Genomic DNA, 25,075 nt, shown 5'->3' on the forward strand with positions numbered 1-25,075 from the left:
TGGTCCGCGACTCGCCATTAATTTAAAGAAGAAGAAGTAGAAGCTAGGATCGCACTGCGAGAACTTCCGGCACAGATAGACAAACTCAGGCCGAGCAGCTAGCTCGCAGTTTACCCGTTTTTGATTGGATTCCAGGATTGCGCCTATGGTAACTGAAAGAAATGTCCCCGTTTGCAGTTATACTGGTTTTGGCTTGATATTTATTTAACCATTCAGTGTTTAGCCAGCTATAAACTCAGATATTAGCTACGACTCATTAGCTTATGTAAGTAGCTTGCTAGGGGTAGTATGGGAGCTTACGCTGGCTAGTTAGCTAGATGGCTAACGTCAAGTAGTTAGTTCTGTTAAAACACCTTTTAAACAGTTAACTAGCTCGTTTTAGCGAGCTAGACTAGATGGTGTTCGCTAAACAACGTTAGTTAACATTTGCTAGACTACCGTTAGCTACCTACGTCACTGCTAGCTCGCCTGCTAAGTTGCTAGCACAAAGTAGTGAAGCAGCAGGAATGTGGAATGGTTTGTTTGAAAACAAGTGTATTTTAGATTGGACAGCTCTAGACTATGTAACGTAGCTCATTTAACTAGCTAAGTAACATCAGCCAGGCAAAGATAGATTGTATATTTACATGTACATTGTATACATACGTTTTACTGGAACCTTCAGTGTCAAGTTAACGTAACTTGTACCATACAGAATGTTGATATTGACTAACTGGTTTGGTTTACCATATCATTGTTTTGGTTTAAGGATAGTGAAATGTCCGACTTCGACCATGTGCCGGGGATGGAAAATAGCAGTATGGAGGGGGAGAATGCGCCATTATACTGTGTCTGCCGAAAACCCGACATCAACTGCTTCATGATGTGAGTTGGGTCAACAGCTAAATTATCAACATTTTAATACAGATTTACTTATGGTAGCATTATTCCCATTGAGTAGGCATCAACAACGAGTTAACATGGACCTCCCATTTGTTGTGTGCTTTAATAGTGGCTGTGACAACTGCAATGAATGGTTCCATGGCAACTGCATCAACATCACTGAGAAGATGGCCAAGGCAATCAGGGAGTGGTACTGCAGGCCATGCCGAGGTGAGACCAATCATGGTCCCCTGTTCTCCATCCCAACCCTTTCCTGAGCAGATACCACACAGCCTTTATTCTGATTGTGAACGTAAAGATTCTCTACTTTGTGATATAAACTGTCTCGTCCATTGAATGATAAATGAAAAGTGTCACAATCATTTGTTCAGATAAAAACTCCTCATTGGAGATAAAGTACCGCCCAAAGAAGAGTCGTGAGAAGGAGCCTGAGATGGAGAGAGTGGAGAAACAGGACAAACGCTGCAGCACACCAGATTACAAGAGTGAAAGGCGACGTGGATCAAAAGTAAGTCGTTTTTATTCTTATTTTAGATACATTGAAGCTAATTAGTTTTGTGTCTGAATCCCCTGTGATCTTTCCCCTTAAAACATTAAATCTCCCTGAAATCCCACTCTGACATAGCCTGGTAAACCAGACTAATCTTGAAAAAAAATAAACGTTTTCACGATAAGTCTGTACTTGCCTTGACAGACTAACTCCTTCAGCCAATCAGCGTAATAAAACATAGATCAAACTTTTGCCAAATCCAGCTGGATGAACAACGAAAACATCTTTCCTGCTGAGAAACTCCACTAATGCATACTCTTCTAACGTTAACTTTACCGCTCGTTGCTGTTGTATTGTTCGTTATTATCTATGGGAACCAATCAGGGACTGAGGGCAGAACAGCAGTTAAAATACAGTCTCCTGATTGGTGCCCCATTTTCTGGGAACGCGCAAATCATCTTCGGTGGCAGGAAGTTCAGAACATTTTTTTGGTTTCGCGATGGCTGTGCTTTACTAGGCTAACTCTGATAGAAATATCTTTGTCACTTTTGTCTCTGATTCAGGTTAAGCGCTCAGCTCGTATGTGTGGGGAGTGTGAACCATGTAAGAGGAATGAGGACTGTGCCCAGTGTGACTTCTGCAAAGACATGAAAAAGTTTGGGGGTCCTAACAAAATAAGGCAGAAGTGTCGATTTAGGCAGTGTGTGGTTCGAGCTAGGGTAAGTAGACTGCACAACCTTCTCAGAAAAGATGTACCCTTAGGAATGTTTAGAATGTCTGATTAACTCTTTTTTGTGCAGAAAATGCTCCGTGTTAAGAATGAGGAGTCTCTGCGTGAAAGGCGGCAGAATTCATATCACAGGCGGAGGCGATATTCAGAGGACTATGACAGTGAGGCAGAACTCTACCAGCAGTATAAGGCAGCAGGATACGATGACAACATGGTATTAGATGCACTGCAAATGTTATAACACACATTTCTGAAAAACAAATGTTATTCAAGCACCGCTGCACTTTACCCGCAGGTTCTGAATGCACACCTCGTTTATGTGCATATTAAAATGTACTCAAACATTTTGAATGCATTGATCCATCTCTGTGCCTCACTGTCCTCCCACCCAGCCATGGCTCAGTGATGAGGATGACGGCCCTCCTTTTAGTCCTGTCATGCGTAAGAAGGCTGTGAAAGTTAAACATGTGAAGAGACGAGAAAAGAAGTTTGATAAGAAGGTAAGCAAATAGGCTAGTCACAGTCGGTGTAATGTTGACATTGGTATGTCTACGTGTTGTGTTTGACAGTGTGCACTTTAGCCTGCATCACATATTAAATCTCTTTTTTCCATGCCCATTAGAAAGAGTCACGGCGCCACAAGCAGAAGCAGAAGCACAAGGACAAAGTGCGACACAGCGACAGAGGTGATGCTCGGGATATTGGCGGGCTACGTCAGTGCCTTGGGCCCAGCTGTGTGGAGGTAGCACGAGCCGGCTCCAAATACTGCTCTGAGGACTGTGGAATGAATCTGGCAGCAAAGTAAGACATCTAGTCATGTATGTGGTGACTGTATGAGACAAATGAGTGTGTCCAACTCCTGAAATTGAGTAGCAAGTGATTATGCGGGCAGTTTGAGTAGCAATGTACATGCTTGATATCAACAGGACAGTGAATCAACTGTCCTGTATAACTGATAGCGCTCATGATGACATACCTAATATAGCCTAGATTTTGAACGGTCTTTTCTGCCTGTGTTTGTCAAGCCGGATCTACGAGATTCTCCCCCAGCGTATCCAACAGTGGCAGCAGAGTCCCTGCATCGCTGAGGAGCAGGGCAAGAAGCAACTGGAACGTATCCGGCGGGATCAGCAAAATGCTCGACTCCGCCTGACTGACATGGAGAGACGCTTCCATGAGCTGGAGGGCATCATTGCCAAGGCCAAGCAACAAGTGGTCCAGCAGGACGAGGAGGTGAGGCTCTCTGGGGGTTGAGCAGATGGAGTGTGTGTGAGTGTCTATATTTAGCATATTCTTTTTTTGTCTTTGAACATGTTGAGTCCTGTATCAGTTCATTGCAGTGTAACATTTGATTAGAAAACACATTTATTCTGTGTTGTGTTGCAGGTGAATGAAGGGGACAATGAGGACACCGATCTGCAGATTTTCTGTGTGTCTTGTAGTCACCCCATCAACCCAAAGGTGGCACTCAGACATATGGAGAGATGTTATGCCAAGGTGAGTTATTGCTACCTTTGTCTTCATTTTTTAAAGCAGAATTTCAAACCTGTAGCAAGCATTGGGATGCATGATTCTTAAGAGGAATTCATTCTTGAAATTTTCCGTGATTTGCTATTCAAGATTCAAGATCTGTTTATTAGCCATGTATATGGTTCACACGTACTAGGAATTTGACTAGGATTAAGGCATACACTCTTGCAGGCGACAGGACAGGGTGGGCAGGACTCTGCAAAGACATGACGGAGCAAAACAGTACAAAACCAGGACAGGTCCAGCCTGGCTTATGTGTGCTTGTTTCAAGCATGCGCGCGCATACATAGCTGGGTCTATAATGAACAAATATGACCCACGCTCTATTTTAACAAATGCTGGGTTTTGAAGCCTCGGCGCTACCAATAAATAACTTATTTAGACGCGTTCTGTCCGAGTGAAATTATTTTCCCAAGGTAGTCTTCTTCTGTGGTGGTGGCGGTGCTTTGAAGCTTCAACCCAGCATTTGTTAAAATAGACCCTTTTGCTTAGGTAAGTGAAGTTTCATGTTTATCTGACACTTGTAGGCTAAATATGAGCGCCTCTCCTAACTCGCTGTCGTCAACCTCAGTGCCTCTCGAGCATAAATAAAGGTTAAAAAAAAAATATAAAAAAAAACCTAGGCCGACACCGATTTATTTTGACGGAAAAGTGAATGGACCAGCAAAGGACTGTTGTCTGGCATGAGCGAGCGGAATGCGACAACGGGACTGAGAAGGCCAAATTTCAACCAGACATTCCAATGAAACCAGCTAGTCAAAATAACTTGCCTGATAATGGGCACTGCAAACGCAGGCATTTCTGATGATTTCCTCAGTCCAGTCCGTACGCTTAATAATGGCGATTTCGTCTGTCTTCCTCTGCTACTGTTTCAAGAATGTGCGCGCATACTTGTGCTGACTAGGCTGTAAAAGGGTCTATAATTAACAAATATGACCCACGCTCGTTACATAACTTCTACAACATCCAGTGACAAAATATGTCATGGTACCTTGGTATGTCCAGACCAAGGATTGAACTCACAACCTTCGCGGTGATGGGCAGCGCACTATCCACTCGGCCACCACTGACCTGGGAATTCTGTGGAGTCTTTTGGTTTTGATGTTCTGGGACCACTGCCTCTTGTGGTAGCAGCAATAGAACTGCATGTCAACAACAAAACGGAAAGAGGAAGGGAGCGACGTTTGTGGCGTGTGGACCCGGTCTCGATGGGCCGCAGTCTTCTGCGAGAGGGGAGTGGGTCAAAGAGACCGGGATAGGAGGGGTCGGCCATGATCTTATTGGCCCGTTTTAGGGTCCTGGAGGCGTGCAGGTCCTGTAGGGAGGGCAGTCTACAGCCGATCACCCTCTCAGCGGAGAGGATGATGCGCTGCAGTCTGTCCGCTGTCTTTTCTCTTGTGGCTGAGAACCAGATGGTGATGGAGGAGGCGAGGATAAACTTGATGATGGAGGTGTAGAAGACTACCATCATTGCCTTTGGAAAGTTGAATTTCTTCAGCTGCCTCAGGAAGTACATCCTCTGCTGTGCTTTTTTGGTCAGGGAGCTGATGTACAGCTCTCACTTGAGGTCCCGGGAGATGGGCGGAAGGAGTCAACAGTGGTCTCTGGGGTGGCATTCAGTGTGATGGGAAGGGGGAGGGGCTGGATTCTTTTTGAAGTCTACAATCATCTCCACTGTCTTGACAGCGTTGAGCTCCAGATTGTTTTGGCTGCACCAGGACAGCAGCTGGTTGATCTCCCACCTGTAGGCGGACTCGTTGCCCTCGGAGATGAGACCGATGTGTCGTCTACAGACTTCAGGAGCTTGACAGAATGGTGGATGGAGGTGCAGCTGTTCATGTACAGGGAGAAGAGTAGAGGGGAAAGAACACAGCCTTGCGGGGAGCCTGTGCTGATAGTCCTGGAATCAGAGACGCGCTTGCCCAGTTTCACATGCTGCTTCAAATCAGACAGGAAGTCTGTGATCCACCTGCAGGTGGGGTCGGGAACGTGCATCTGGGAGAGTACTTCCTCCAGAGTGAGCGGGAGGATGGTGTTGAAAGCAGAAATGCAGTCCACAAACAGGATTGTGGCATAGGTGCCTGCGGACTCCAGGTGCTGGAGTACTTCCTCCAGAGTGAGCGGGAGGATGGTGTTGAAAGCAGAAATGCAGTCCACAAACAGGATTGTGGCATAGGTGCCTGCGGACTCCAGGTGCTGGAGAATGAAGTGAAGGGCCATGTTTACTGTGTCGTCCACTGACCTGTTAGCCTGGCTTCACCAGACCCAATTCTCAAAAATGTGAAGGGTCTGGAAACTCGGTAACTTTCCGATTCAAAAGGGCGTTACCAACGGGTGTAGATAAAATGCCTCTGGACGCAATTGGATAGGCCTCCAACCAATCAGTGAAAATGTCTCTACGGCGTTCCTCTGTTCCGTCATCTTATTAAACCTGCCCCATATTAGATAAACGGTTGTGATTGGCACAAACAAATTTCTGTTTGAGTGGATTCCGTTAGAACGGCTGGATGTCCAGACTGATCTGCAGAGTGAAATCGAATGCTAGCTCGCGAGATCAAGCTGGCGACGCCAGGCTACTGACCTGTTGACTCTGTAGGATAACTGCAGAGGGTCCAGGAGAGGGTCTACGATGGATTTGAGATACTGCAGAATAAGGTGCTCAAAAACCTTCATTTCTACATGGGTCAGATTGACAGGTCTGTAGTCGTAGAGACCAGTGATCCTTGCTTACTTTGGATGGGGATGATGGTGCAGGTCTTGAAGAAGGCTGGAGCATAAGATAAGACTTTATTAATTCCCCCCAGGAAATTCGTTTCAGCATTTAAAATTACAGAAAGGTTGGGAATAAGAGAGAACTAGATACAGAGTAACAAAAAGAAGACACTAGATAAGTGGGGGGGGAGCAGCATAAAAAGGGATATCGGGGACCATCCATATGTACAGTAACTGTGCAGTATAGAATAGAATAAGATGCATTGTCTATATGTATATGTATATATATATATATATATATATATATATATATATAAATAAATAAATACAAGTTTATAAGTTTAGGAGTACACAATATATATGCACAAGATATATAGCCTACCTGCATACCATCAGTCTGTATAAATATAACTACATGTATATAAATCAAGGAGCATGCATGCATACATACAGGCTGTCTGGGTATATCTAGTAATAAACATGTACATACATACATGCACACCTCTATGACACACGGAACGCTCAAGCACTGTTGTATAGTCTGTGTTGAAGATGTCAGTGTACACTGGGGACAGCTGATCAGCACAGTACTAAAGCATGGAGGGGGAGACAGTCTGGTCCGGCTGCCTTCTGGCGGTTCTGTCTCTTGAACAGGTGGTTCATGTCCTTCTCTAGGATGGTGAAGACTGTGTTGCAGTGTGGGGAGGGGGGGCATAGTGTCTGTGTACTCATCCTAGTAGTTACCAACTTCAGTGCTGCCCATTACTATGATGGTTTATGTGTCATTTCTTTCTATACTGCAGTTTATTTGGTTTTATTTTTGTGAAGAGATAAAGAACAACCCATACAGAAATGAACACTAATATTCTTTTAGTAATACAAGTTTGCAAAGAGATCCTCTATCACATTATGAATAAAAAGCTTGAGTCTAGCCTTCTGTTGAGTCTTTATCTCTTTTTTTTATCTGACAGTATGAGAGCCAGACTTCTTTTGGTTCCATGTACCCCACGCGGATCGAAGGGTAAGAGATGCATACACTAGTAGAGCCGTGCATATTTTGCCAACTTTTTGTCTATTTCATGGTTTGACCAAAAAAGGTGCAATTTCTGTCTTCAGAGCAACAAGACTCTTCTGTGACGTGTACAACCCCCAGAGTAAAACCTACTGCAAGAGGCTTCAAGTCTTGTGCCCAGAGCATTCCAGAGACCCCAAGGTCAGTGAGAAATCAGGATTTGTCATAGTGACGTCCTCTAGTAGCACAGTACACTGACTACCTATGTTAAATCCAATTATTGTAAACTGCTTTGGATAAAAGTGTCTGCTAAATGATGTAATTTAATCCTCCATTTCCCTTTCTGTACTGTACGTACACAGATTAATATGTTCAAGATGCAACTTTATTTGTCACATGTTGGTGATCTAATTCTGCTGCTGTTGTTGGTTAGGTCACTGTGGATGAGGTGTGTGGCTGCCCTATGGTCCGAAATGTTTTTGAACTGACAGGAGAGTACTGCAGAATTCCCAAACGGAAGTGCAACAAGCACTACAACTGGGAGAAGCTGAGGAGAGCTGAAGTGGACCTGGAACGAGTCAGAGTGGTGTGTGGAATACTCCAGATAAATGTTTTATGAGACAGTCAGGATTGGTGAAGGTCTAAAAATAATTCAATTTCTGAAATGTTCTTTGTTTGACAGTGGTACAAACTGGATGAGCTCTTTGAGCAGGAACGAAACGTCAGGACTGCAATGACCAACAGGGCTGGTCTGCTTGCTCTAATGCTGCACCAAACCATCCAGCATGACCCTCTCACAACTGATCTCCGCAGCAACAAGGAGAGATAGCCAGCCAACTCAGCATCACAATACTTTGTATTTTCGCACATTTTATGTGAAGACAATTGTAGAGACTATGACATTTTTCAAAATTAGGGATCAGATTATTGGTGTATTGATTATTTTAAGAACTTTTGTGAATGTAGATGAATATATTTTTCCTCTGGTATGAATGATTGCCGTTGCCGCTACGACTGCCCCCTTCATGATTGCTGAAAATAAATATGTTTGGACATTATATAATGAGACTTTTGTTGAAAATGCCATTGAGTTTCATGAAGATTAACTCAGCATTGTATGTTCAATTCAACTGGCCTACAACCATTCTATAAAAAGCCGCGTTATCCCCTTTACCTGCAAGAAATCTGAATCCTGATAAAACCGGATTGACAAGGAGCCAATTCACCTGTATGCATTCATCATATATTACTAACAACTGTGTAGAGGAGCCATAGTTGGCTACGCTTGAGATGAAAATTCGTTAGAGCCATGGAGCCTATTAATAGAACCTAGGCTGCCCGCTCAGTCGAGTAGAAGGTCCGGGTTATTCACTGATGTCTTCCGGAATGAGATCTGACTGCTGCAGCACTAACTTTTTGTTAGTTTACATGTTTACATCCATGCTGCAGCAACTTTTAACTGAAGCGCCGCTTTTAGATTCCCAGTCGCTTTGGAGGTAGTCCCAGCTACTTGTCACTTCCCTGTTTCGTTACAAATATGTAGCTATCGCTAAATTTACTCAAGGAAACGACACATTTAGAATCTGGCTTACTTGTCCAAGGCTAGCATTGGCTACGCTAGCTATATTTCCCCCCACATTTTCTTAAGTACTGGTTTCGCTCTTAGACGCTTGTTTAGAAAGGAGATGCACTTATGATTTCTAGCGACTAGTAGTCTAGTTCTCTTGACTAATTTAGCGAACGCCGTTACGTTCAAAGTCAGGTTGGACAAAATTCACTAGCTAAGAAACATCCGCTAACTTTAAACATTGTAACTCTAAATGTTAGCTAGAACTCCATGTTGATTTTTCTTATTAATATCAAGCCGTTAACGTTATGTTGAGTGGGAGTATTTTACAAGCCAGTAGCCTACATGGCTAGCGTTAGCTAAACGCTTGCTCTTAACTAGCAAGATTCAACGTTGAAACTAAATGCCGAACAGGTCTGTCTACATTTGAATAAAGCAACCCGTCTGTCTACATTTGATTAAAGCAAATTGTATTTTTAGGATGTAACCTAACGTTACTCACACGTTTTTGTTGTGGTTCTAGCTACCAAATTGTAAATTCATAACCGCAAGCGGTCCAGCTAGCCTGGTTCCAGACCTTTAATCCGCCCACTCCACCTTGTTGATGTCAACGGAGTGTAACGGGCCAAGTAGCCAAGGCAACTAACCCACACCTTAACATTTAATACAGATGTTAAGTGTAAACTAACCTGTGAATACTCCTCCATGTACAGGCCATGGGTTACATTAAGTGATCTTGGAAGAGTGGACTGCTGGAAGGACTGCTGGAAAACTCCACTAAACAAGAGCTTGAGGAGGAATAAATGGAGGAAAATGGAGAGGGGAGCAAACAAATGGATGAACTTGTAGAGAGGAAGACCTCTGAGTTTACATTTCCACTTGAAGCCTTGGCTCCCTTAGATCGCCTTGATACTCAGGATGATGGCACATCACCCCTCTGGATCCCCATGGAATCGGAAAGAGATTTGGAGAGAGCTGTTGAAGAGCCCCTGGAGGAGGACAGTGATCAGCATGATGAACTGAACGTCTCCAGTAATGGCAGAAGAGAGGCAGAGAAAGAGAGCCTGGCAGGAGAGAGCAAAAGGAGTGGTAGTGTAGCAGACAGTGAAAGGAACAACAAAAGGACCAGCTTCATGTATGTTGACTGATTTTGGACATTTTCAGTGCCTTTGCATATTTGCCTGCCTGATATTAATGTGGGCATGCAGCATGGTACTATGGCATCGTAAATTGATACGGAGTAGGACATTGTTTCTTTTTCTTTGTGTTTTTATTTATTTATTATTTTTATACCTGTCTAGGGTTGATCTTTTGTAGAGCAGATATTTAATTTAGTTCTTATCATGCAGTGTCAGTAGGAAGTTGAGCTAATTCTAAATATTGAACCAAAAACCCTTATACCATGTGTGAATTATGTTAACCATATAAGATTGCAAGCCATATTGAGCACAATACCCAAATGCCCTTTTAAGAATGGTCAAATCTACCTTTAAGTGAATAGTGGCATGGTGATGCCAAGACACTGCGTTAATAACATCCATCCTCCTGACAGATTAGAGCAAGACTATAAACTGTGGGGGTTTACAAATGTTCTGTCCATCCCAATTTATCACCCCATAATTTATTCCTTGCAGGTGTCAAAGGAAAATACGACACCCTGAAAAGGGATGGGAGAACTGGTCCATACTTGGAGAGGGGTGGAAAAGGAAAGTGGTTGTTCGTCGTTCAGGTACCAGTGTGGGCCAGGAAGATGTTTATTATATGAGGTAAAAAAAAAATCACACTTCATATATACTTCATTTAGGCCAAGGGCAGTTACACCTACCCAACGGCTAATCTTTCGACAGTAGAATGGACAGCACATCCATGTTATGCCTTTTTTCTTGAAGACATGCTTGCTTTGTGAGAGGATAACTTTGTCTGTAACTTCTCAAAAATCTTGGCCTACAGTACGTGCCCCTTTGCAGTTGAGGTTCTACCTACAGTGCTGGCACACTTTCACCTTGTTCTACCCTCTTCTCTGTATACCTCAGCTTTCCACCTATCTCAATAAAATTATCATTTAGGATTGTGGACTTTCCGCTCTCCATTAAGAAATAAAAAATAGAAAATAACTAGAAATGGTGCTCGGAGAGCACAGACCTCTGCCCATGAATACATTTCATGGCTCTGTGCACGTGTGTGTAAGCATCATATGTTTGGTATTGCTACGTTTGTTAGGTCGAGAGCTTTATGTCAATCCAAACTGTGTCTGTGACCTTCCCATATAGCCGCTTCAATTTTTTGCTCTTAAGCGTTAGTCCCCTAAAAATGAATGGAGGTGAATTGCTGGGTTTTTGGTTGCCTTGTGGACCGGCACCCCGTGATTCAGATCCGCTCCAAAATTTAATGGGTTCTCAGTTGGCCCATGCTACACTCCTCCACCGGGTTTCATGAAAATTGGTCTGGTAGTTTTTGCGTAATCCTGCTAACAAATAACCCAACCAACACACGCCACCGAAAACATTACCTCTTGCCCTGCGTTGTCACTGGGGCGAAGTAATAAACCAATAAACTTGCCACCGAAAACATTACCTCTCACTCTGTGCTTTTGCTGGAGCGGAGGTAACAATAACATTTACTTTATGAGGTAAATAGTAGGCCTATTTATGATTAAAAAAGCATAAAATAGACACCAAACTTGCCAAAAGAGTCAAAAGTTATGGCAAAAAAACACCATATTTAAAATATGTAAATTAGTGTTCCAGACACATCCAAACATTCCAAATAGACAGCAAGTTTGCATTTCTAGCTCATCTGGTTCAAAAGTTATAGTCAAAACCTGTTCCAGGCGGCAGCCATATTGGATTTGGCTGCCATTAGCAACCCTGGGGCCGTCGGCTCAGGCACAATGTGCTGTGCTGTCCATTTAACTGTCTCTTGATGCCACTGTGTGGATGCAGACCAATTGTATTAGGGACTTTTTCTAGTGCTATATTGAATAGAGCATACACTTAAGATACAGTATAAAGTTCAAAGATGACATCTTAAACCCATGTTAATGAGTGTGTTAATCTCATGTGTTCTATAGTCCACAGAATGAACGTGCGAGAAGCAGAGTGGAACTCGCCAAAGTCTTGGATATAGACTTGTCCATGTTTGAGTATAAATCGGGAATGTTTTTGAATGACCAACCATCGCGTGGGAGAAAGCAGGTAATGAAATACAATGTTCAGATTAAAATCTCCTCCAACCTCCCGTCCTCCAAAATATCTTCTAACAATGCTGAATTTGTCTTTCGGATCGCATGATGTGTTCAAAAGTACAGAGGGACTGCTCTCCTTCCTCTGAGTCCAGCTGGATGGAGAGAGGAGAGCGTGCAGACAGTCCTGACCTCCATCACAGGCTGACTCTAGGATCAGTCTCCAGAGTCAGCCAGGCCAACCACAAGAGTCTGTCCCCTCAGGGTCACACTCTCCTCTCTGGCCCCTATAAGTCCTGCCTGTGAGGAAGGAATAAAGGACAGTCCAACAAAGCCATCAGGGAGTCCAATGTCATCCGTCAATGGGAAGACTATAACATGGACGCTTTTGGTGACCAGTATTTAGCCAGCTACGAGTCAGACATTGGGTACAATTGGGAAATTGGGTGTAACTGAGCGGATCATCTTCAGCAAAGAACGCACCTGCGGTATACTTGCTGTTAAGCAACACGTATGTGTAGTCAAGCGCATATTTTGGGCTGTGTTAATTTCTGCGTACCTGCACATACTGCAGCTGACGCTCCAAAGGAACGCAGCAGACGTGCGGTAGCCACGCAGGAGACGTTTGGTAGATGCGTACGCATAGTTAAAAGCAAGTATATTGCGGGCTTTGACTCAGGCCTAGTCACACGTGCATGTTGCATTAACACTTGACAGTGGCCGTGCCTGATGTTTGGGAGTGTACTTTTCTGGTGCAATCGTCATAGCGAAAATAACCAATCACATGGTTTCCCACTCGGGACACACAACATGTCAAGAAAGACTTTCAAGAAAGCTGCCAGAGCTCTTCTATTAAATTCTCTGAAGCAGTGGCTTTGTATGTCATTGATGCTAATTTGGTAGCAAGGGTAGCTATTGTTCATGCATTGCCACCTCGACGACATCCTGAGGTGGCAACGGGGAGAATACCACAGACTTGTCCGAGAGCCCCGTTTGGCCGGTGTACTGTTTGAGCAGTACTCCAGTGGGTCCTCTCATCACAAAGGCCGACACGATGCGGTTGGCAATCACATATGCCGAGTGACTCGCCATCTGCCTACGGTAAGGTTTGTTTATTAATTCTAGCCTGCTGATTACCAGTACGCCTGCTGTAATTCTTTCACTTGACTTGTAGCCTCTGTATGATCAAATCAAACTTTATTTGTATAGCGCATTTCATACACAGAGGCAACACAATGCGCTTTACAGAGAGCAATGGGGGGGTCAGCATAGGTCCCACCCCTACATATTCCAGAGGGAATTAAAGAAAACAGTTTCACCCGGGGGCCAGAAAAGTGAGCTGTAAAAATCTTCCCTGACCTCTCTCAACGAGGCGATCGAGCAAGCTCCTGGAAAATGTTTGTCTATTGGCTAAGAACATATACAGAGTAATCATGGGCTAAATACTTCATAAGAGAGACATGACTAACAGTAGAGTGCTACAGTGTTGGACATTCAACCATGTGTGGTATTGTCAGGGAGGTTGCGAGTGCCATCTAGACCACCCTGGTGGAGGAGACCATTCTGGTTCCCAAGATGGAGGACTAGAGGGCCATTGCTGCGCAGTTCCGGGAGCGTTGGAGCTTTCCTAGGTGTAATAGCTTGGCAAGCATGTGGTCCTGCAAACTCTGGCAAATTCCAGGTCCCTCTTCTTCAACTACAAGTCGACGTATTCACTTATACTTCTGGCTGTAGTTGATGCCCACCACTACTGTACCTCTTCAGGGTAGTGGACTACCTCTTCAGGGTAGTGGATGTTGGGGGCTACAGAAGAATTAGTGACAGCGGGACCCTGCGGAATTCTGCAGGAGGGCCTCAGAGACGTTTTACTTACCCTCATGTGCTCTATAGTACATAGAATCAATGTGTGTAAAGCAGAGTTGAACTTGCCAACGTCATAAATATAGACTTGATGGTTTGAGTACAAAAACTTAATGTTTTTGAATGTCCATCCATCGCCTGGGAGTAGGAAGGAAATGAAATACCATGTTCAGATTTAAATCCCCTCCACCCCCTGCCATGTTATCGGGACCAGTCCTGAGGTAGCTGAGGTGTGTGAAGGCCACGTTTGTCTTTCACAACTTCCTCCGGATGAAAACATTGGAAAGGATGCCAGACATTAAAGGAGCTGAGTCCACCAATGAATATCCTTCAGCTGAATGATGATGCATGATGTGCCGAGAATGGGCTCCAACAACACCACATGTAGAGATTTCCAACTCGGGGAGACCTACCGCTCCTTCTTCAGTGAGGAGGGTGCAGTGCCATGGCAGTGGAACGTTGTGTAGCGTGCACCAAAGGCTCTTTTCAGAACACAAACCAAAAGCTCTTTTAAGAGATAATTTCTCAGAAAAGCATGTTCCAAATATGTCAATTAAAAGCAACATTCATAATATTATATCACATTCCTGCTTAATGTGTAAATTGACAATATGGCACATATAATACACAACCTTTTCCCTTTTAGCCCTGTTTTTACTGATAAACCACTCAATTTCCACTATTGCTAATTTACTAACACCCGTGCACAGTGACCATGGAGCTGTCATTGTTCTCTTTTATCTGTCTATCCCATCCATACGTCCCCCCCCTCCCTCCATGCATCTGTGCACTAGTTTTGGTAAATGAGGAATAGTTGCAACTTTAGAATAACGTCAAAAAAAGGTCTATAACTCATGAACATTTGAATTATCAAATATATTTACTAACCTTTACATAATGATAGATGGGTGCCCTGATTGAAGGCCAGATGGGGCCAACTGTAGATGGATCAAATACTTAACAAGTCATTACTACGTAGTTAATTAATTGCTTATTCATGATCTATTAACTATGTAGAAGTTCTAGTTTTAAATCATTAACCAATTATTAACAAATATTTAACACATCATTAATAACTAATTAACAGTTTGTGGATGATCTATTGACTATGTATAAGGGATAGTTGTAAATCGTTAACCGACTATTAACAAACATTTAACACATCATTAAAGGATTAGTGAAGGGAAAATGCATGTTTAGCCCTGAATGGATTTCATAAAATGATCAATAAAACCTTACAGGATTCATACTTTGCGGCGAATTTGATGTCAGAACACCAACGGACACCAATTACACCCTTGGTGAGCTTCTTGTCTTTGAAATCGAGAGTTTAACATGTTTTTGAATGATTTTTCAAGATGCCCATCCACATCCATTGTATGACCAAAACAGTGGTAGAGCAATTATCAACTTTCTCGAAAATGCTAGCTTTGTCAACGTTTTGATCTGAACCATTGTATATGATCATAAGTAACCTTAAAACAGGGCTAAACATGCATTTTCCCTTTACTACTCCTTTAATAACTCTTTAACTAACCGTTTGTGAATGATCTAACTATTTATAAGGGATAGTTATTCTTAAGTGTTCCGTTATAATATTGTATCGTATTGATATTGTGAACCCAATATCGTGTATTGTATCATAAGTGTATCATCACACCCCTAGTAAACACTCATGTAATCATATTCTGTGGACATACCAATGTCTGAAACCACAACCATAAAACCTTCATACTGTTGTTCTTCATGAAAAAGTGAAGACAGAATTCAGCCATAAGGTACTTTTAATAACTTTGTGTAGTGAGCAAGTGGAGTGTTTGCAGTGGAGAGTGTAAAATGATAACTGTAGGTTAGTATGTGTAGAAAATTGAAAATCAAACAGTGTATGAGCTGTTTGAGGGATTCAGGAGTCGTCAGCCTTCTCTTCAGCCTCAAACACTAGCTGGTGTATTCTGAATCTCAGCCTTGCCCTCTTTGCCTATGAAAGCCTCCGCTGCAGAAAAATATTTCACCTTTGTCCTCCATTGGAAGTGGCAGTGGTGTTAACAGTATGTTCATGTTTTTAACTAGCGTATTGCCATATAGCCAAATCACCGAGTCACGTGTGTGAACTGTATTACTGTTGCATCTCTGTGTTTCTGTTGTATATTTCCGTCTCTAACTCTGTGTTTGGATTGCACTGCTGCCTATCTTGGCCAGGTCTCTCATGAAAAAGAGATTTTTAATCTCAATGGGACCTTTTCCTGGTTAAATAAAGGCTAAATAAAAAATAAAAAAAATGGCCTGAACATTTTCTCAAAAGCCGACAGGCTTTCCCTTCCCCTTCTCTTTCTACCAGTCATCAGCCTCCACCTTTCTCCTGCTACATCTAGCCCTCCTCATCTCCTCTGCCTGCACTTGAGGCTTGCTGGCTGTTACCTCCTCTGCCTGCACTTGTAGAGGATTGCTGGCTGCTGTGCTGGTTGACCTTCAGGCTCACTGTGAAAGAATGTGTCTGAAAGAATGCAAAGGAAACATTGTAGCAAGGGGCATCCTGGAATGGCAACACCAAATCAGATGCGTTTGTGGGGATGCTGCTTCTCTCTAGAAAGTTTAACCACATGGTTAGAAATCTAGTTAGTTTGCCATCTTATTACCCCCTATTAGGCTATGCTCCTTTTTGACAACTTAATATAGGTCTCGGGTCCCCCAAACATGTCTGAATATTTTTGCTGAAAATTCCACTCTAAGCATTCTATCATGCCTCTATACCCCTCTGTTTCAGTCCTGTTCTGGACGCGTTGTTTCTGTGTCTGTAGCTTTAATGCAAATGAGCTGCTGCTCCCCACCCCTACTCTGTGCCTCCAGAAGTTCAAACAATGCAAATGCAGCAGGACGTTCAGTCTGAATGGTTTAACTTTTTTTTTCAACTTTTTTTTACAGATGGGGGGCTTCTGAAGCCCAAGCAATTCTGAACGTCTTGTTGAATCACATGTTTTCAGAATTTGGCTGCCCACAAAAAACTGACTGGGTCTTCTTATTTCACAGTTTGTGTGTTAGGCCCATCAGAGACCCAAATGTATGTGCACAAGCACTGAAAAAGTGAGTTTTTCACAATAGGTCCCCTTTAAAGCACCCATTAGCTACGTTACCTAATGTTAGTAGCTAGCTAGGGTTGTAGTTGGGGCTTACGCTAGGAAGCTACCTAGATGGTTGTCAGTTCTGTTAAAACAACTTTTACACACATCTAGCAAGCTTGACACTAGCACTAACTTGAGATAATGCTAGCTAAATGGCTAGTTAACAGTGTTAGCTAGACAACTGTTAGCTACGTTACTGCTAGCTCGTCTTCTAAGTTGTGAAACAGCAGAAATGTGGAATGATTTGGTTGTAAACAAAGTGTATTCTGGATTGGACAGCGCTTGCTAGACTAAGTAACGTAGCTAATTTAACTAGCTAAGTAATGTTAGCTAGCTAAAGTTAGATTGTATTTGTAAATGTAGGCTAGATTGTACACAAATTTGACTTGAATCAGGTGTCAAGTTAACATATACCATATACAGAATTTAGATATGGACTAACGTTTGGTTTGCCATATTGTTTTGGTTTAAGGATAGTGAAATGTCCGACTTCGACCATGTGCCAAGGCTGCAAAATAGCAGTATGGAGGGGGAGAATGCGCCATTATACTGTGTCTGCCAAAATCCCGACATCAACTGCTTCATGATGTGAGTTGGGTCAGCAGCTAAATTATCAACATTTTAATGTGGATTGACTTATAGTAGCCTTTTCCCCTTGAGAAGGCATTGACAATGAGTTAATCATTGTCAATGCTTGGACTTCCCATTTGTTATGTGCTTTAATAGTGGCTGTGACAACTGCAATGAATGGTTCCATGGCAACTGCATCAACATTACTGAGAAGATGGCCAAGGCAATCAGGGAGTGGTACTGCAGGCCATGCCGAGGTGAGACCAATCATGGCCCCCTGTTCTCCATCCCAACCCATTCCTGAGCAGATACCACACAGCCTTTATTCTGATTGTGAACATAAAGATTCTTTACTTTGTGAAATACTTTTGGTCTCATCCCTTGAATGATACATGTAATGAAAAGTGTAACTGAAATATTTGTTCAGATAAAAACCCCTCATTGGAGATAAAGTACCGCCCAAGGAAGAGTCGTGAAAAGGAGCCTGAGATGGAGAGAGTGGAGAAACAGTACAAACGCTGCAGCACACCAGATTACAAGAGTGAAAGGCGGCGTGGATCAAAAGTAAGTCGTTTTTATTCTGATTTTAGATACGCATTGAAGTTAGTTTTGTGTCTGAATCCTCTATGATCTTTCTCTTTAAAAATATCTCCATGGAATACAAACCCATTTTGTACTCTATTATGTATATTACTACTATGTGTATTCTTTAGTCTAACCTCTGCTGTACATTCTGACTGCTGAAACGCCCAAATCCCCCCCGGGGATTATTAAGGTACATTTTATAATTTTATCTTAATCCCACTCTGATGGTGGAAATATCTTTGTCACTTTTGTCTCTGACTCAGGCTAAATATTCAGCTCGTATGTGTGGGGAGTGTGAACCATGTAGGATGACTGAAGACTGCTCCCAGTGTGACTTCTGCAAAGACATGAAAAAGTTTGGGGGTCCCAACAAAATAAGGCAGAAGTGTCGATTTAGGCAGTGTGTGGTTCGAGCTAGGGTAAGTACAAACCTGACAAACTGCTTCATGATGTGAGAAAAGATGTACAGTTAGGGAATTCTCCAAAAATTGGGGCCGCCCCGATAATATCAAACATGTTTGATATTTAGATTATTACATCACTACTTTACAAGCGAGACCAGTGGTTTGCTGCTTCCTCGGGCATGATAATATCCAGTAGTGTGTGATGAGCCTCTATTTTCAAATCTTGTAGTGTTTGCATGTTTGAGATTCGTGAGAAGAACATCTGTTAATATTCTCCTTATGAGCGTGATGCAACCTGATTTAGAAATTGGTCAGGATTTTAAATATCCCGTAGTGTGAGCCTGGCATTAGGGAATGTCTGATTAACTGTCTCTATTTTGTGCAGAAAATGCTCTGTGTTAAGAATGAGGAGTCTCTGCGTGAAAGGCGGCAGAATTCATATCACAGGCGGAGGCGATATTCAGAGGACTATGACAGTGAGGCAGAACTCTACCAGCAGTATATGGCAGCAGGATACGATGACAACATGGTATTAAATGCATACATTTCTGAAAAACAAATGTTTGTTATTCAAGCACTGCTGCACATTACCCCACACCTTGTTTGCCCCATGTTAATGTGCATGGTAAAATGTACTTTTTGTATGCATTCTGTACTGTACATATTGAATGCATTCATCAATCTCTGTGCCTCACTGTCTTCCCACCCAGCCATGGCTCAGTGATGAGGATGACGGCCCTCCTTTTAGTCCTGTCATGCGAAAGAAAGCTGTGAAAGTTAAACATGTAAAGAGGCGAGAAAAGACGTTTGACAAGAAGGTAAGCAAATACAGTTGGCATAAAGGAGTAGTAAAGGGAAAATCATGTTTAGCCCTGTTTTAAGGTTACTTATGATCATATACAATGGTTCAGATCAAAAAGTTGACAAAACTAGCACTTTTGAGAAAGTTGATAATTGCTCTACCACCGTTTAGGTCATACAATGGATGTGGGTGGGCACCTTGAAAAATCATTCCAAAACATGTTAAACTCTCGATTTCAAAGACAAGAAGCTCACCGAGGGGGTAATTGGTGTCCAGTTGGTGTTCTGACATCAAATTCGCCGCAAAGTATGAATCCTGTAAGGTTTTATTGATCATTTTATGAAATCCATTCACTTGTATTGAAGCGACCGTTGTAGATGTGTACAGTAGATCAATCCACAGAGGGGATTCAGGAAGCGGAACTACTTACGGTAGCTATTGTTATTGTTTATGTTGCTAGGCTACCTAGTTTGCGGACGTTTACAGACGTATGTGCTGCGACTAAATAGTTGCTAAATATTTAAAAAAGCCTTTCCAGATTAACTAGAATCTTACTTTATGGCGAATTATATGTCAGAACGCCAACTAACACCTCGGTGAGTTTCTTGTCTTTGAAATTGAGAGTTTAACATGTTTTTTTGAATGATTTTTCACGGTGCCCACCCACATCCATTGTATGACCAAAACGGTGGTAGAGCAATTATCAGACTTTCTCAAAAGTGCTAGTTTTGTCAACTTTTTGTATATGATCATAAGTAACCTTAAAACAGGGCTAAACATGATTTTCCCCATTACTACTTCTTTAATGTAATGTTGACAGTGTGTTAAGTCTGCATAGTTGGTTTTTGCACTTTAGCCTGCATCACATTAAATCTCTTTTTTCCATGCCCATTAGAAAGAGTCACGGCGCCACAAGCAGAAGCACAAAGACAAAGTGCGACACAGCGACAGAGGTGATGCTCGGGATATTGGCGGGCTACGTCAGTGCCTTGGGCCCAGCTGTGTGGAGGTAGCACGTGCCAACTCCAAATACTGCTCTGAGGACTGTGGAATGAAGCTGGCAGAAAAGTAAGATGTCTAGTCATGTATGAGGTGAACATATGAGATACATGAGTGTGTCCTGAGATTAGCAAATAAGTAGCAAGTGATTAAACTAGGAATTTGCAATGTGTGCTTGATATCAACTTGAGTATAGCTGATGACACCTAATATAAACTGTTTCTGGCTGTGTTTGTCAAGCCGGATCTACGAGATCCTCCCCCAGCGTATCCCACAGTGGCAGCAGAGTCCCTGCATCGCTGAGGAGCAGGGCAAGAAGCAACTGGAACGTATCCGGCGGGATCAGCAAAACGCTCGACTTTGCCTGACTGACATGGAGAGACGCTTCCATGAGCTGGAGGGCATCATTGCCAAGGCCAAGCAACAAGTGGTCCAGCAGGACGAGGAGGTGAGGCTCTGTGGGGGTTGAGCAGATGGAGTGTGTGTGAGTGTCTATATTTAGCATATTCTTTTTTTGTCTTTGAACATGTTGAGTCCTGTATCAGTTCATTGCAGTGTAACATTTGATTAGAAAACACATTTATTCTGTGTTGTGTTGCAGGTGAATGAAGGGGATAATGAGGACACCGATCTGCAGATTTTCTGTGTGTCTTGTAGTCACCCCATCAACCCAAAGGTGGCACTGAGACATATGGAGAGATGTTTTGCCAAGGTGAGTTATTGCTACTTTTGTCTTCGTTTTCTAAAGCTGAATTTCAAACCTGTAGCAAGCATTGGGATGCATGATTCCTCAGAGGAATTATTTATTGACATTTTCAGTGATTTGCTATGATGGACATACAGAACAACCCATACAGAAATGAGCACTAATATTCTTTTAGTAATACAAGTTTGCAGATCCTCTATCACAGGGGTGGCCAACCCGCGGCTCGCGAGCCGCATGCGGCTCTTTGCCCGTCAATGTGCGGCTCCTCCATCCATTTATTTTAAAAAAGTTGGCTTGCGACTCTTCCATCCTTTCATTAAAAAAAATAATTAATCAATTCCATAAGAAAGTTTCTCTCTCTCTCTCTCTCTCTCTCTAGTTTCGCTGTGCATTTCTTCCAGCCCATTTTAGTTTATTGCAGATTTGTCATAAAATCATATGATTCGTTTCGCTAGGTCGCGAGGAAGTCGCGTGAGAACCACTTCAAACCAATCATATAGGTAGCAAATCACCTTGGTAACAAAATAATTGTAAACAAAATAATTTGCTTTGCGTGGGTCATTCTCTTTTACGACAAAAGCTAACGTAGCCTAGGCTACTGTACACAACCAAAGAATGGCTGGAAACAAATGCGCAGCGAAAAGAAAATATGAAGACGAACACAGGACATTTTTTACCCGAGTGGGAGAGTCATTTTTTCTTCATAGAACGTAATGGTAAGCCATTCTGTCTGATATGCCAGACATCATTGGGACATTTCAAAGCCTCAAATCTCCAGCCCAGTCTAGTCCAGCCCAACCCAGCCCAGTCCAACCTAACCCAGCCCAGTCCAGTCCAGCCCAGCCTAACCCAGCCCAGTCCAGCCTAACCCAGCCCAGTTCAGTCCAGCCTAACCCAGCCCAGCCCAGTCCAGCCTAACCCAGCCCAGTCCAGTCCAGCCTAACCCAGTCCAGTCCAGCCTAACCCAGCCCAGTCCAGCCTAACCCAGCCCAGTTCAGTCCAGCCTAACCCAGCCCAGCCCAGCCCAGTCCAGCCTAACCCAGCCCAGTCCAGCCTAAAGGTTGAGAAACGCTGGTATATATGGTGTGGCTCTGGGTGGTACCACAGTAATTTTTGAGGCTCTTAGTCTCTGACTGGTTGGCCACCCCTGCTCTATCACATTGTGTATAAAAAGCTTGAGTCTGGCCTACTGTTTAAGTCTTACTGTTTTGTTTTTTTTATATGACAGTACGAGAGCCAGACTTCTTTTGGTTCCCTGTACCCCACGCGGATCGAAGGGTAAGAGAAGCATGCTCTAGTAGAGTGTACAGTACATATCTTGCCAACTTGCCTATTTCATGGTTTGACCAAGAAAATTTGCCATTTCTGTCTTCAGAGCAACAAGACTCTTCTGTGACGTGTACAACCCCCAGAGTAAAACCTACTGCAAGAGGCTTCAGGTCTTGTGCCCAGAGCATTCCAGAGACCCCAAGGTCAGTGAGAAATCGTGATTTGTCATAGTCTCTCCAGCCTCCATTTGCCTTCTTGTACCCATGCAGAATAATACGTTCAAGCTGTAACTTTATTTGTCAGGTTGATGATCTGACTCTACTGCTGTTGTTGGTTAGGTCCCTGTGGATGAGGTGTGTGGCTGCCCTCTGGTCCAAAATGTTTTTGAACTGACAGGAGAGTACTGCAGAATTTCCAAACGGAAGTGCAACAAGCACTACAACTGGGAGAAGCTGAGGAGAGCTGAAGTGGACCTGGAACGAGTCAGAGTGGTGTGTGGAATACTCCAGATAAATGTTTTGTTATGAGACAGTCAGGATTGGTGAAGGTCTAAAAATAATTCAATTTCTGAAATGTTCTTTGTTTGACAGTGGTACAAACTGGATGAGCTCTTTGAGCAGGAACGAAACGTCAGGACTGCAATGACCAACAGGGCTGGTCTGCTTGCTCTAATGCTGCACCAAACCATCCAGCATGACCCTCTCACAACTGATCTCCGCAGCAACAAGGAGAGATAGCCAGCCAACTCAGCATCACAATACTTTGTATTTCTGCACATTATGTGAAGACAATTATAGAGATGTAGCATGGTGACCTACAGTTTCAACATGGGCCTCTCTCCTGCCAAGAGAGGATTATGTATTTTCATTATACATTGATCCTGTTCTAAAGTATGGGGCTCTGATTACCTTTGCATAATAATGAATTGATTTGCAGGAGTGTGTCAACAAGTGACATTTGCATGTCAAGAGACCAGTGGTGCATTCAGCCCTGATAAAATGTAGCAAAACGTTTATTCAAACACTTTGTTGAATTCTTATTGTGTACTGCAAATTATATGATGATAACTAGATCGACTAGGCCCTCGTCTACATTTAGCTAACTACATAATTAGTTTCACTCTTCTAAGCAAACCACTTGCAAAACCTACCCTTTGTTATTTCGATTTTCTGTATAATCATTTATTGTTCTCTTTCATTTTGATGTTAGCAGTCAGTTATCCATGTATGTTTTACATTCATCCATTTAGTAGTTGATAATAAGCTTGGTTTTATTTGTAGTCTGTAGAAGTAGAGAATAAAACCCCTTTGTTGAAAAATGGTCAGGTTTCGTGTTTTGCTGCAACTTGATCATGACCTTTTCCTGTGTTGACCGGATGGTACTCCAAGATTATTTATAAGCACCATCTTCTATGCTGTGGTGTACTGGGGCGAAAGCATCAAAGCAAAGGACGCCAACAACCTTTAAGGGTAGTGTGCTATTTTGGACATTTAGCCCTATTTGTTGTCTGTCTAACATGAACCTGAAACAGAGATCATAATTTCACTGATCGTTCCAGTATTGAGCTAGCTGCAGTTTTTATGCAGGTTCTCACTGGGCTACAATGGAAGTCAATGGGGCATACAGTATGTAAATGCGTTGAAAAACTATGATGAATGTGCTTTTCTGAGACGGGAATCTCATCCTAAAAAGAAGAGTAGCTTTCATGAGTACTGGTCTATAAACTGACCCATTTCTATTCCTCTCTATTCATTTAGTCCTCATTCTCCTTTATACTATATTTTGTATGTCCGTATACTGTATTGTATTCTCAATTGTTATCGTTGTATGTGTGTAGTACTATAATGTATGCTCTATTCTATTTTGATTTGTTATTATATTGTGTCTCACAACTCATTGTGAGTGGTCCTTAACTTTTTATTATTGCACTTTTGTACTAATGTGATGGAAATGTCTGTTAAGGAGTGACACAAAAATAAAGATTTATCTATCTGTCTATCTATCTATCTAACTTCCGTAGTTTGACGTATTTCCGACACAAACAAGCTATGAGGGAAAATTTTATTGGAACATTGACAAATGGACAGGTTTTAAGAACTTTAGACAGATTCGATAGAAGGATAGCGTTGATTGATGGATGGATGTCGTGAGATTATTGGCCTAAAATCTAAGGTACCTGTTGTCGTAATTGCACGTGACCTACCGTTTTCAAGGAAGTAAGAAATTATATACTTGGATATAAGATTACAACAAAAGTAGAATTTTGTAAATTTTTTGGGCATACATCGTTGAATAGGTGAACACTATGACCAATTATATGAACCAAAATGTGACAGAATGCTTTTTTCATTTCTGTACGACTTTAAGAAGTTATTGCTCATCCATTTATTGCTAAAGCGGGGGTCATGTTTCTCAGACACAATCTCCAAGCCTGATGTAGAACTTTCTCCCTTTGATGTATGTTCTGAACCAGTCAGAAAGACCAACCAGCCTTTCAAGATGATTGATTAGGATATCATGGTCAATCGTATCAAACGCTGCAATTCTAATAGGACAAGAATTGAGACCTTATTTGCATCAGTTTAGTCTAGCCGCTGATTATTTTAGTAGTTATTTTAGCAGTTTCAGTGCTGTGTTAGCTTAAGCCTGATTGAAGT

At 42.5% G+C, this 25,075-nt stretch overlaps 2 protein-coding genes across 3 annotated transcripts; both read left to right on the forward strand.

Moving 5' to 3' along the window:
- Positions 1–66: 66 nt before the first annotated feature.
- Positions 67–8,404, forward strand: LOC311310880 (CXXC-type zinc finger protein 1-like). The gene is made up of 14 exons (XM_084440463.1): positions 67–148; positions 749–864; positions 992–1,092; positions 1,254–1,390; positions 1,936–2,091; positions 2,173–2,316; positions 2,495–2,602; positions 2,725–2,903; positions 3,128–3,335; positions 3,489–3,599; positions 7,316–7,365; positions 7,461–7,557; positions 7,790–7,942; positions 8,039–8,404. The coding sequence occupies exons 1-14, from the start codon at positions 146–148 to the stop codon at positions 8,183–8,185; spliced, it is 1,710 nt and encodes a 569-aa protein (XP_084296589.1). The 5' UTR covers positions 67–145; the 3' UTR covers positions 8,186–8,404.
- A 338-nt stretch (positions 8,405–8,742) lies between these two features.
- On the forward strand, positions 8,743–23,634 carry LOC311310944 (CXXC-type zinc finger protein 1-like). Of its 2 annotated transcripts, XM_084440539.1 has the most exons (17): positions 8,743–8,852; positions 9,637–10,058; positions 10,558–10,689; positions 11,994–12,117; positions 17,556–17,671; positions 17,810–17,910; positions 18,081–18,217; positions 18,502–18,657; positions 19,028–19,171; positions 19,353–19,460; positions 20,340–20,512; positions 20,684–20,891; positions 21,045–21,155; positions 22,378–22,427; positions 22,525–22,621; positions 22,757–22,909; positions 23,009–23,634. In XM_084440539.1, exons 2-17 carry the CDS (start codon positions 9,727–9,729, stop codon positions 23,153–23,155), a joined length of 2,289 nt encoding a protein of 762 aa, XP_084296665.1. In that variant the 5' UTR covers positions 8,743–8,852; positions 9,637–9,726; the 3' UTR covers positions 23,156–23,634. The 2 variants fall into 2 exon arrangements, with proteins under 2 accessions (XP_084296665.1, XP_084296666.1); XM_084440540.1 differs by lacking the exons at positions 8,743–8,852; positions 9,637–10,058; positions 10,558–10,689; positions 11,994–12,117 and adding an exon at positions 16,919–17,045.
- Positions 23,635–25,075: the final 1,441 nt, after the last annotated feature.

This window comes from Borostomias antarcticus (assembly GCF_949987555.1).
Source record: "Borostomias antarcticus genome assembly, chromosome: 7".
NCBI classification, from domain to species: domain Eukaryota; kingdom Metazoa; phylum Chordata; class Actinopteri; order Stomiiformes; family Stomiidae; genus Borostomias; species Borostomias antarcticus.